This window comes from Macrotis lagotis, chromosome 1, assembly GCF_037893015.1.
Source record: "Macrotis lagotis isolate mMagLag1 chromosome 1, bilby.v1.9.chrom.fasta, whole genome shotgun sequence".
NCBI classification, from domain to species: Eukaryota; Metazoa; Chordata; class Mammalia; order Peramelemorphia; family Peramelidae; genus Macrotis; species Macrotis lagotis.
In genome coordinates this window covers 254,293,519-254,305,793 of record NC_133658.1, presented here as the reverse complement: position 1 = coordinate 254,305,793, position 12,275 = coordinate 254,293,519, and the positions used below count along the sequence as shown (strand labels likewise).

Here is a 12,275-nt window from a genome sequence, read left to right as displayed (position 1 = left end):
GAAAGGCACTGTGTTTTTGAAAGATTTCACAAAGAGATAAACTCCCCATCTCATCTTGTCTGCTACAGCTGGTGCCCACTTGTTTATCAGATGGAAATGACCCTTTTCTACATTATTAATGCCCACTTTTTTTTAACCTCTCTGCTATTTTTAGAAATTTAAGGCTGTGAAAAGTTTCCATTAATGATCTACCCTACTCATTTCCTGGGTTGAAAAAACAGGAAGCCCTTCACAATCCTGGCTTAAAAGGGCTTCACACAGAACAGGATAAATCTCACCTACTCCTGGCAGTTTGCTTTCACTATATCACTCTTTAAGTAACAATAAAAATAATAAATCCTCAGCCTTCTCGTCTGGAATGATTTTAGCCAGCTTGTCAGTAGATAGCAAGGCACACAAAGAGGGAGCTGTGGACTGATGTTTCCTTCTTTGGCCATTATCTACTTTAGGTAATGATTTCAGGGCCCTTACCAGACATCCTTTACTATCCTAGATGAGGCCAAGTGTAGCAGATGGGGACCTCATTTTTGATCACATACCTGACAGGGATTTCAGTAAAACATTTAAAGAAGAATTGAATCCTTTTTCTTTCCTCTCTAGCTCTGCACTCCATGAATATTTGGATAAGTTACACAAATTCTTGAATCTTAATCTTAGCCTTAATCTCTTCTTCTGTAAAATGGAGACAATGACACTTGTACTCCCTATCCTGTAGGTTTTCCTGAGAATCAAATGAAGTTATAGATGTGAAAATTTTAAATTATAGGTATGAAAACACTAGGAAATTTTTTAAAGTGCTAGACCAATTTAAGAATATCTTTTAGGGTAAGCATAAAACCAAACACCAAAATTTTGCTTCTTTTTTCTCACCAAGGACAGCTAGGTGACCCAGTGGATAGAAAGACTCATCTTCATGACCCTGGGCATTGTCATTTAACCCTGTTTGCTTCAGTTTCCTCATTTGTAAAATGAGTTAGAGAAGGAAATGGCAAACCATTCCAGTATCTTTGCCAAAAAAAAAACAACCCAAAATAGGGTCACAGAGAGACACAACTGAATAATAATATATTTCTTACAATGAACCCTTAGAAAGGTTAATTTGATATGCAAGGTCCTCAGCTAGATACTAGGGGAGATACAGAAATAAATGAGGCATTGTTTCTGCCCTCAAGAAGCTTACAGTTTAACAGCTGCAACAACTTCACATTCCAGTTCCATACTAAGATCTGAGTCCTAGAGGAAAACTATTGCCACAAAACTCAGTTTCTTTATCTGTAAAATGAAGAAGAGTAGATAGCCTTTGAGGTCACTTGCAGTTTTAGATCTATGATCCTTTGAAAACTGAAGAAGCTTTTAGTCTCAAGGAGATACTTTGTTTTTGAGTCTATATTGAATTATCTGTTAATCTGGAACATATCTCCAACATCAATATGATATTGCATATGCATATATAAATTCTAAAATATATATTATATATACACATAGTAATAGAATTCATTTCAAGGAAATTTGTAATGGACCAAATGATAAACATATCATGGTCCAATATAGTCCTACTCACCCTCTAACAAACATAATAATAATAGCTAACATTTGTGGAGTGCTATATTAATAGAGATGTTGCCCTCCTGCTGATTCTATTGATTTGAGGATTATCACTTCCATTTTACAGAAGAAGAAACTGAGACACAGGGAGGTCTTAAAGCTGGTAAGTGGTAGGAGTTGGGACTTGAATGCAGGTGTTTGACTCCTAAGTCAATGGTTTTTCCACCACATCATTCAGCTGCTTATAATGAAATGATATTGTGATTCTTTTTTTTTTTCAAGACAGTGGGGTTAAGTGGCTTTCCCAAGGCCACACAGCTAGGTAATTATTAAGTGTCTGAGGTCAAATTTGAACTCAGGTACTCCTGACTCCAGGGCCAGTGCTCTATCCTCTGCGCCACCTAGCGACCCCTGATATTGTGATTCTTGAAAGAGACTTTCCCATTTGGGTTCTTTGTGTTGAGTTTTCTAAGTGATTTGACTGTCTTCTAGCCTACACTCCAATTGCATTATGGAGAAGTAGAGAGTGTGCTGCTGATTTGAAATCAGAAGACCTGAGCTCACATTCCTTTTGGATCACTTATTACTTGTGTGATTTTAAGCAAGTCCTTCAATGTGATCCTTGAGATCTCTTTAGGTTCAACATTCTGGGATGCTACAGTTATTCTATAGAGGGCTCCTAACATCCATCATACATCCATTTGGTGTAAATGAAATCCTAAGATTGCAGTACTCACCTTTGTGGGGACCTGGTAAGCTTTCAGGGAAATTTTAACTTCATCTCTGTTTGTGATATCATCCTTTCCAGAGAAACATCACTAATCTTCATTAAGAAATGTTTTGAGTGCCTGAGTTGTGAATGCCATGAAATCTTTATTGTAAACTAACTTCCTTTTAGCCTCAGACTGTATGAGGGTTCTATTTTGTTCTAATGGTTTAAATACCTACCTTTTTTCCAAATTTTTTCAAATTGCAAATAAAAACATTTTTTAATATTAGTTTTCAAAACTAATTTAAGCTAAATTTAAAACTAAAACAAATTTTCTCCATCCCACTCTTCTCCTTCCCTGAAACAGAAAGCAATTTGATATAGGTTATATATATATATATATATATATATATATATATATATATATGATTTGCATATATGTTATACATATATGTGCATTTAAGTACAATCGTGCAAAACATATTTCCCTATTAGTGATACTGTAAAAGAAAACAGACCAAACACACACACAATTTTAGGGGAAAATAATATGCTTTCAGACTCCATCAATTCTTTCTCTGAAGGTGGATACTATTTTTCATCATGAGTCATCATTTGGAATTTTCATGGATTATTGAACTGTTTAAATACCTCCCTTTAAAAAAAGAGGAATCAAAATTTACTTTAACACATTGAATTGTTCTATCATAATCTGCCAAAATCATAATGGAATTACTCTTGGCTCCTATTAGATTGTAAGCTCCTTGAAAGGCAGAGATTGTCTTTTGCCTTTTCTACATATTTCCCAGGGGTTAGCACAGTGCTTATCAAATATTAGGCACTTAATAAATGATGACTGGAATAACTAGGTTAGGTGGTGAAGAGAACACTGGGCCCCAACTTCAGAAGACTCCTCTTTCAGAGTTCAAATCTGACCTTGGACACTTATTAGTTGTGTGATACTGGGCAAGTCGCAGGGTTCTGTTTGTCTCAGTTCCTCATCTGTAAAATAACCTGGAGGAGCAAATGGCAAAACATTTCAGTATCTTTGGCAAGAAAACTCCAAATGGGGTCACAAAGAGTCAGAATGAAAATGACAACAACAAAATGTTGACTGCCTTCTTTATTTAGTATTTATGTGGGAATGACAGTTGGTAGGAAAGTAATAATATGTAAAAGATAGAGGGAGAGATATAACTAGAGGAAACTTAGCTTATTTAAAATATGCCATGTGGTCAGAGTCAGTTCAGTTCCTCAAAGAACATCTGGCATCATTGTTAGCATTTACATTAACCCACTAATGAAGTAATTGAGGCTCTATTAACATTATCAGACAAGAAGAGCCACTACCAGGAGGAGGTCTATGTTGAAATAATGTCAAATATGTTACTTTAAGGGGGGAAAAACATTTTTAAAAATGTAGAAACTTCAAGGTACTGTTTTAAATTATAGAAGTAATCTGATCCATTGTATCTGTATCCTCTCATTCCCCCCTACTCTCTCTTTCTCTCTCTCTTATTTTGTAGTTAATGAAATTATCAGGAAGGAATTTTCTGGATTTCCTGCCAAAAATCAGACGTAGAAGAAGTGATTAGCAAGACAACATTTATTGAATGCTTCCGTAACTGGCCTCTTGGACCCTTCTACTGCCCCTACCTACCACCTTCTGTTTCCTTTACTATTCATCTCAAGGCCTGGATTCAACATGACGAACAATGTATTGGCATAAAGCTGACTTTCTTGATTAAGGAGCTCGCCACCTTTCTCTGTAAACATCAGAAGGGACAGTCTTCCCTTCTTTCCCCCCCCCAAAAGATCATTTTGTTTGACCCTAAGCATGTATCAACCATATACTTTTTGCCTGCTGAAAAAAAAAGAAAGAAAGGAATAATGAAAACATCCTACTGGAACTCACCGCTGAAGAAAGTGCCATTAGTGGGAGGGAGGAGGAGAAGGGAAAATGGAGAAAGCATGCACTTTGATGAAAAATTAAACCCCAGCACTTCCATTCATTTTTCTAGGGCAGAGCTCCTGAGCCTTTTGAAGGAAAAGGAGTGCTGAGAACACCCATCCCAAAGGAAAATGGTTAAAGTTTCCAGTACCACAGCCTGAAGAACTCAAAGCACTGGGGGAAAATGAGAAGATGGAACTTGACTATGCTTTTCATAGGGTTATTCTATTCCCTACTGTTACTGAGGCCTATCCAAAGTTTATTTTTCATTTTCTCATTCTGGAGTGAAACTGTCTGTCAATATAAGGACACCTATTGGATATTCTTGGTTTCAAGGTGTGCTATTTGTAAATGTTCATTACTTTTTTTTCTTATGCTTCTCAAGCCAACAAGAAGTTAGAGATTGAGTTTTCTTGACTGCCTGATCAGTAACCCATGCATGAAATCTCATGCTAACATATAGTTTTAATATACAGGAGAATATTAACTGAAATAAGTAGGCTACATATAGTATTTTCTCACCTGAAGTTTTACATCTTATTGGCTTTCAAGTGCTTGTTCTTCATTTTATCTATGAAGATTGCTTTTCCAAAGGTAGTAAAAATCTCAAGCATGTGCAAGGAATATAGAGTCCTGTGGAAGGGATAAGACAACATGGATCAATGGCAAAAAGAAAAGGAAATGGGTATTTTGTTAATTAAGAATATTAAATAAGACAATCAGTATCCTTGAATGCTTTTATAGGTTTTGGGGGGTTTTTTTGGTTGTTTTTGTTTTGTCCAGAGGTTAAAAGTCTTTTCTGTAAGCTTCCGGAATTACACATCAGAGCTGACAGTGCCACATGATTCCAAATTCATAGCCAGAGAGGTGTGACTCTTGTCATAGGAAATAATCTTTTCTCAAGGAGAAAACTTGATGGGTTTGTGCACTGACTCTTTATACTACAGAAGGAAATCTTCCCCTAGCAGAGAGATCAGAGTATCCCAAAACCAAAACCATTCTTACAAAATAGTTTTCCCTAACTTTTAGGAGTTAGTCCTAAGAAATTCATAGTCCTAAGAAATCCAAACCTCATTTTAGTTTAGAAGTCATTTTGTCTCCCTCCTTTATGATACTTAAATAATAAACTGCACACTTGTGGAGAAAAGTCCTTGACTTCAGAGAGCTTGTTATGTATATACTGATGCCATTCTTTCATGTGAACCTGCAGTAAATGGCTTTAGTGAATGGAAGCAACAAGGGAAAGTGGAAGGGATATTGGCTTGGGGTGAAGACCCAGTCTCCTGCTCCTGCTTAGTCACTAACTTGTGTGACTTTGGGTAAGTCACTCCACTTTCCTGGACCTCAGTTTCCTCATCTGTAAAATGAGGGATTTGGAGAAGGTGATTTCATGCTATAAGTTAAGATTCTAAAAATATAAGCAATTTAAAAGGCTTTAGAACTCTATTCATATTAAGTTTACTGAAATCATTTTAAGCCAATCTCAAACTAGAAATCCCAGCTTTAAAGAAATAACTGCATTCACTGCTCAACAGGGGAGCCTTCTTGTGGGAAAAAATCCAATCAAATTAAAATTCTTTGGCTTGAATTTTCTCTGTAATGAAAAGCAATTTTTCTAAAAAGAATTGTTTACTGTGACTGAATGTGCAGTAACAATGGAACCATGTAAATAGCATGCCCAGATCATGCAGCTTTTGTAAAGGATGAATCAGAGCCCACATAAATAAGTGCTTAACAGATTCTAATTTTCATTGAAGTCCTTCTGGTCACATCTAAGAAGGACACAAAAATTTGCTTGGAATGCTGCCTAGTCAATCAATCAGTACTTTTCGGTGGTAGGATCAACACTGCTGCAATGATAAGACTAAGTAGCAGAGGAAAATTGAGCATCAGCCATGCATTTGAGCCAAAGGTGCTTCCAAGTGAGATTCTCAAATGGGAGAACTCTTAAGCACTCTTCAAAGATGACCTGGAACCTGGTTTCTCAGACTAGTTTGCCTTGATAGAGCTCAATGATGATAGAAAATCATAGGGACTCAACCTCACCATTGCTTTACCAAGCATGATATTTCCATTTGCACAGCCCAGAGTTAATCACCTGAGTTTCTGAGGACAGGCCTTAATGGGACTTATTTTCTTTCCACAGTGTCTTGATATAGGTCTCTTATCAGAGGGGTTAATTCACACAGTCTCTTAGAGTTGGTCTTGTCTAATATACAGCTTTGCTTATATGTAACCCTACATTCTATTTATATTTTACCCCCCCCCCCCAGCAATGGTGGGGATCCCAAGATGAAGACATAGTTTCCTTTTTTCTATTAAACCAAATAAGAGCATTAAGAAGTATAGCAATGCTAAAATGCTTCCAGCTATATTAAATTATTCATATTTTTGCCACTCAGTATTTTTCATGAAAACATTAATACACAAAGAAATCTCTCTGTAAAAATAAGAGATTTGCCTAGGAAGAGTTAATAGCATTTGGTGAGTAATCTCTTCTCACTTTATCTGGACAATAGCCACATTTGCACAGGAGGGAATTCTCTCTTTCCTCAGTTATCTGAATGTTTTACCAAAGCACCTTCCTGTCATTGTAGCAAAGTCTCTCAACTTCATTGTCCACGGGATGAACAAGACTAATGTGTTTTCCATCAAACTTGTACTATGCTCACAAAACAAGGCTTCAGGGTAACCAAAGATTCTTGTCTTTCGTTCTGTTTTTTTTTTTTTTTAAATTATTCCTTCTTTTCTCCAACATAAATTTAGCCACAGATGGCAGGGTGGGCTTCCATAAACAATTGTACCAAATATTTAACTACAGGAAATAAAACCATCAGTCTTAAAACATAAACAGGCAGAAAAAAAGTGGAATAGGAACTGACAGTTATCAGGAAAGTAGTGTCAGATACAAACGATAAGAGGAAAGTTTGCCAAGAGAGTAATTGTTTATGAAAAATTTTCAGTACTGAAAGAAGCAGTTTAACTTCTCAGGATGGACAGGACTATACGACCTGAAGAGCAGGAATGGGAGGGGTCTATTGCATGTAGATAGAAAGAATGTAGTCAAGTCAGGATTTGCACTCGCTTTATCAGACTGTAAATATGAGATCACTTTCATTCTTCTGATAGAAATGTATCATTTTTTCTGAATGTAGGATATTTCCAAAGATAGCACTATTATTCTGTATTGTATAAAAATGCTGCTGCTTGACAATATATCTAAGACAGTTCTCAAAATTAGTCAGCATGTTATTAAAATTTTATTTTGTTATCTGTATTTTTTTAAAGTTCCTGTGCCTTTATCCACCCCTTCTCCCCCAATATTACACCCCCTCTTGGGTTAGAAATATTTATAAATGGTTGGAGAGTTATCAAGCATTTTATTAGTTGTTGGTGAGTTTTTTTTTTCCTGAGAAATAATTTTGATTATAGGATAAATATTCCAAATATGCAAAGCCTGATTTTTTTCAGTCACCATCCCTCTCTCTTCTGGAAGAGAGCAATTTCAGAAAAAGTAGGAGAATACATTGGACAGCAGATATTTTGTCCTCACAAGTCTTACTAAATTCAGCCTAGGATTAAGATGTCATCATGACTTCTGCTGTTTGGAGTTTTGCTTCCAGTCCTCAGGAAGACTGTGTCAATATTAGGGTGAATATTTTGTGTTCTCTGATGGTAGAAAAAAATTATATTTACCAAGTGTCTATATTTTTGGGAAAAGAAAAACCTAAAAAACAAAACAACCTGGGTAGGATGTAGGCTTAATGCCTCCATTTTTCATAATGGAATTATGACAGAATTAAAAATGGCTTACCTGGAATAAGTCTTGGTATTGGCTAAGCTTGAGCTGCCAGATACCCCTGGGATGTCCAAGCCTTCCTATTGTAGATATAACTTAGAAGAATTAACTGTGTTAGTCTTCTATAAGGTACAGGGGATAATTTATATTGGTCTCAGAGACCCGCATTTTACAGTGTTCATCTTGAGTCTGAAGTGCTGGGCAGTTCAGGAACTTTGAATCTTGGAAATGATAATAATACTTAATCTACTTTGTAGGACTGGGGTGAGGCTGAATTTATCTTTATTTCAAATTGAAATAAAGCACTTTATAAGTGCTTTGAAAGAGATCCATAGGTTTTCTTAAAATCTTTATTCAATCCAAATTCTTAAGAGGTGCCCACTAACTTTCTTGAATTGACAAAGCTCCCTCAGAACAAAAAGATTGTTTTCTGTGACCCTCTTTAGCATGTGAAAAAAAGAAAAAAACTCACAAGTTTCTGGTTCCATTGCAGGTTTTCAATGTTGATTACAGGCTACAGACCCAAATTAGTCAATGCTCATCGAATATTTTCAAATGGTCAAATGGTCAAATATGGTTGGGTTATTAATATTCTATGAACCAGTTTTAGTGGTGAATCTAAAAAAAATGTATTTTTCTCTTCTATAACATAGAAGACCTAAGCTTGTTAGAGTCATCAGGCTCTACTTAAGCAGCATTGTAAACTGTTTTTTTACTCCCTTACAGCCAATTGTGCCTAACCAATATTATAGAAAATGAAAAAACAAAGCTACTGGTTGGTTGTGGAAGCAGGTCAAAGGGGCTATTGAAATACTCTCGAGGACATCTGAGGCTTGATCAGCCCCTTCCTTTCTAGACCATACTGGGCAACAATTGGGAAAATTCAACCCAGCTATTTTAGTAGTTTGGGTTTGACCAGAATGATCCTATTTGCATATCAGGGTTGGTCACATGAATGGTACAGTGATGTATCTGTATTCACAAGCTACATATCTGAATTTGAATATCTAAGCTATAGTTCAGGAGAGTTTCTTACACTGTGGTCTACATAACAGCCTTCTCTGGCCACAATTTTGTCATGGATAAAACATTCCTAGTTTGGACCTGCTAAGTAACAGCCTCTGTGGATTTATTATCAATGGTCTTCTAGAAGTTCTCTAAAAGTAGTGCCTTTTTGAAGTTCTAAGGAAAGGCAAAATTTGGAGAATGCTAACTTTTCAAAGGGGTTCCAATCTGCCACATTCCTATGCAAAACATTTTTAACCTCCAATATAATGTAGTTTATTTTTGCTATCTGTAAAATATTTTTATATAGCTTGTATTGTGATAGTTTGGCAATAAAACAAAAGATAACTGCTCCTGTGAGTTGTTGTGCATTCTCTCTCTCTCTCTCTCTCTCTCTCTCTCTCTCTCTCTCTCTCTCTCTCTCTCTCTCTCTCTCTCTCTTTCTTTTTTTTCCCTGCAGCCTGACTTCGAAGGGGACATTTACTTCTGAGTTGATATCAGGCTGATTCTGGCAAAGAAGTGATCAAGGTGTTTTCCTGTCCTAAAAGTTGGCTAGAGAGTTTGGACAAATTCCAGCCCAAGCTAGACTTATTTTACATTTTCCAATCTTCTTCATAATTTCAGTGAGCTCTTGGGGTGGGTCCTCAGAATGGTGACAGCCACAGTGACACTGATTTTAGTCTAGAATAGAATTTTAGAGAAGGCATCTAGTCCAATCCTTACATAAAGCACAACCCCTATAGAGTTAATTTTTTTAGCCTTTACTTGAATGAATACTTCCAGAGTTACAAGAAACTTACTAATATTATTAATAATAGCAACAAACATTTACATAGTGCTTTAAGACTTGCAAAGCACTATGTAAATGTACTATTATTATCTCAATTTTACTGAAAAGAATTGAAGCAGTTAATTGACTTGCCCAGGGTCACATAACTATTAGGGGTGTGAAACCTGATCTTGGGTCTTTCTGAATCCAAGATCAGTCACTGTTACACCTAGCTCCTAATTGTTTGGTAGTTTTCCTTGTATCTAGTACTGTGTGTCTCTCTCTCTAATTTCTACACATTGCTTCTTAAATCTGATACCTTTTTGTTGGCTAAATTGCTGTTTGCGAATATCTGTCAATTCTGGGGCAGAATGTTGAAGTGGAAAGCAAATTGGATTTAGAATTGGGAGACATGGCTTCAAATCCTGACTCTGCTATTTACTCCTTTACCAAATATTGGCAAGTCTCTTAAATAGTTTCAGTTTCTTTCTTTCCAAAATGAGTGTTGGACTTCTAAAATGGCTTTAGTCCTCACTCTAAATCTGAAGATCTGTCACTGGCCTTGAACTTTCTATAACATATGGATCCGTTTTGTAAGGTGTAGAACTGAAATCACCATTTGGAGTTGTGATTATCCCCCCCCCCCCCACTCCCACTCAATCAACCTTGAATGGAGAAAATGTCTCTTCCATTGCTATACAGGATCCCTCAGCCCTTCATAGATCATTAAATTATAGAGCTGGGAAGGACTCTAGAAATGTTATGGCTTAATTACATAATTTTTAGTGGGAGAAACCAAGGTTCAGAATGGGATAGCAATTTATCCAATGTTACAAATCTTTTCCATTTTGGTCACAAGAGGTAAAAGAAGAGAAATTCTTTCAAGATGAGAAAATATAAATCAATCACAACTTACAACTCTGTGTGTGTAGCCTCTGTTTACCATTAGGCATCACATTTAGTATTTTGATACAGATCTATGATTTTCTCAAAGTAGGGAACTTCCTGGATAGATTCTGCCTCCAAAAGTATAATGAGACAATCCATTTTAGAAGCTACTTAGGTCAAAGACATTTAGTGACTAGTAAAGTCACAGTTAATATGTATTGGTAGGACTTAAAATCCACTTCTTCCTTGCCCTCTTTCTATTATGCTGCACTGACTCTCATTAGACCTGGTAGATACTTAATAAACATCTGTTAAATTCAAGTTAAATTCAAAAAGCACTTCTTAATCACTTACTACATGTTAAACACTGCTAAGTGCATAGGGTACAAATATTAAAAAATAAAGACAGTCCCTGCCCTCGTGGTACTTAAAATCTAATGAGGGAAGACAATACTCCAAAGGAACTTGAAATGGGGAAAGTGGTGGGGGATGGGGGGTAAGGTAAGAAAAGTTGGAACAGAGGGGATGATGTTCTATGGAGTTGAAACCAAGCAAGCTGAGCTGCTATTAGAAAATGGAGTTATCTGGAAGATTCCAAAAATTCAAAGCCTTCTAAAGAACAAACAAACCAAAAAAAGCTATGGGGGAAGGACTTTACTGCTCCAATCTCCAGGCTTCCAGCTTGAGAGGAAAAGTAACTGAGGGAGTAGAAAAGATGTTGAGTATCAAAAACTGAGTCTATTTGAATGGTGATGAAATTTCAAGTGATCAACTTATTCTGGAGGAAGTATAAGGTTCCTTGGAATCAAAATCAAGCAAAGCTGCTGATAGAAAATGGATAGTATTCTGAGACCTCATTAAAATGAAAATTATTCCATTTAAAGAAAGTCATTTGTAGTAGGTAGTGGCTGCCAGTTTCAGTCTTTAAAATTGATGGTTTCTCAGAAGTCAATTCCATAATAATAATAATAATAATAATAATAATAATAATAATAATAATAATAATATCATTGTTATAATATTTTCATTTATATAGCATATTCCAATCACAAATTACTTTAATTGTATTATGTGTGTTCCTATGTATAAGGAAGTGCAATTATTATTATCGCTAGTTCACAGGTGAGAAAAGTGAGGGTCAGAAAGGAGAGAAAGAAACAGAACTAAGATTCAAACCTAGGACTTCTGAGGCCAGTTTCAGATCTCTTACCTCTATACCATGTGTTCTCTCAATAGTTATGTCTAAGCAATTGAACTACTAGAAAACAGGAAAGTGTGACATCTTTATTTATAAAATTCCTTTTTGCCAAATCCTAGTATATATGTCAAACCTTAATATTAATAACAAATCCCAACATTTAAAAAAAATTACCTTTTACCATTCCACCTACAGGCTAGTCTAATTAGATCTTACAAGTTCTAACCTTAAGAGTTATTCTGTTTAAACTAGGAGAATATTGAACACAATAACAGAAATACTATATGATGAGCAACTGTGACTAACTTAATGAGTCTCAGCAATACATAATGATCCAAGACAATTCAGAAGGACTATGATAATGCTGTCCATTTCCAGAGAAAGAACTAGTAGAATATGAAGTATATACAT

The 12,275-nt window shown here is 35.9% G+C and overlaps 1 protein-coding gene across 9 annotated transcripts in view; it reads left to right on the top strand.

The window, feature by feature from the left end:
* The window catches only part of NFATC2 (nuclear factor of activated T cells 2), a 204,640-nt gene that overhangs the window by 178,306 nt on the left and 14,059 nt on the right, over positions 1-12,275 (top strand). For 6 of the 9 annotated variants that reach the window (XM_074210258.1, XM_074210259.1, XM_074210252.1 and 3 more), the window contains one exon: positions 3,781-9,461. The exons of 1 other annotated variant lie outside the window; for it this stretch is intronic. In XM_074210258.1, coding sequence (XP_074066359.1) covers positions 3,781-3,836 — 56 coding nt within the window. In that variant the 3' untranslated portion in view covers positions 3,837-9,461. Of the gene's footprint in view, positions 1-3,780; positions 9,462-12,275 lie in introns of those variants that run through there. 2 more of the 9 variants (XM_074210257.1, XM_074210255.1) reach the window with 1 other exon arrangement.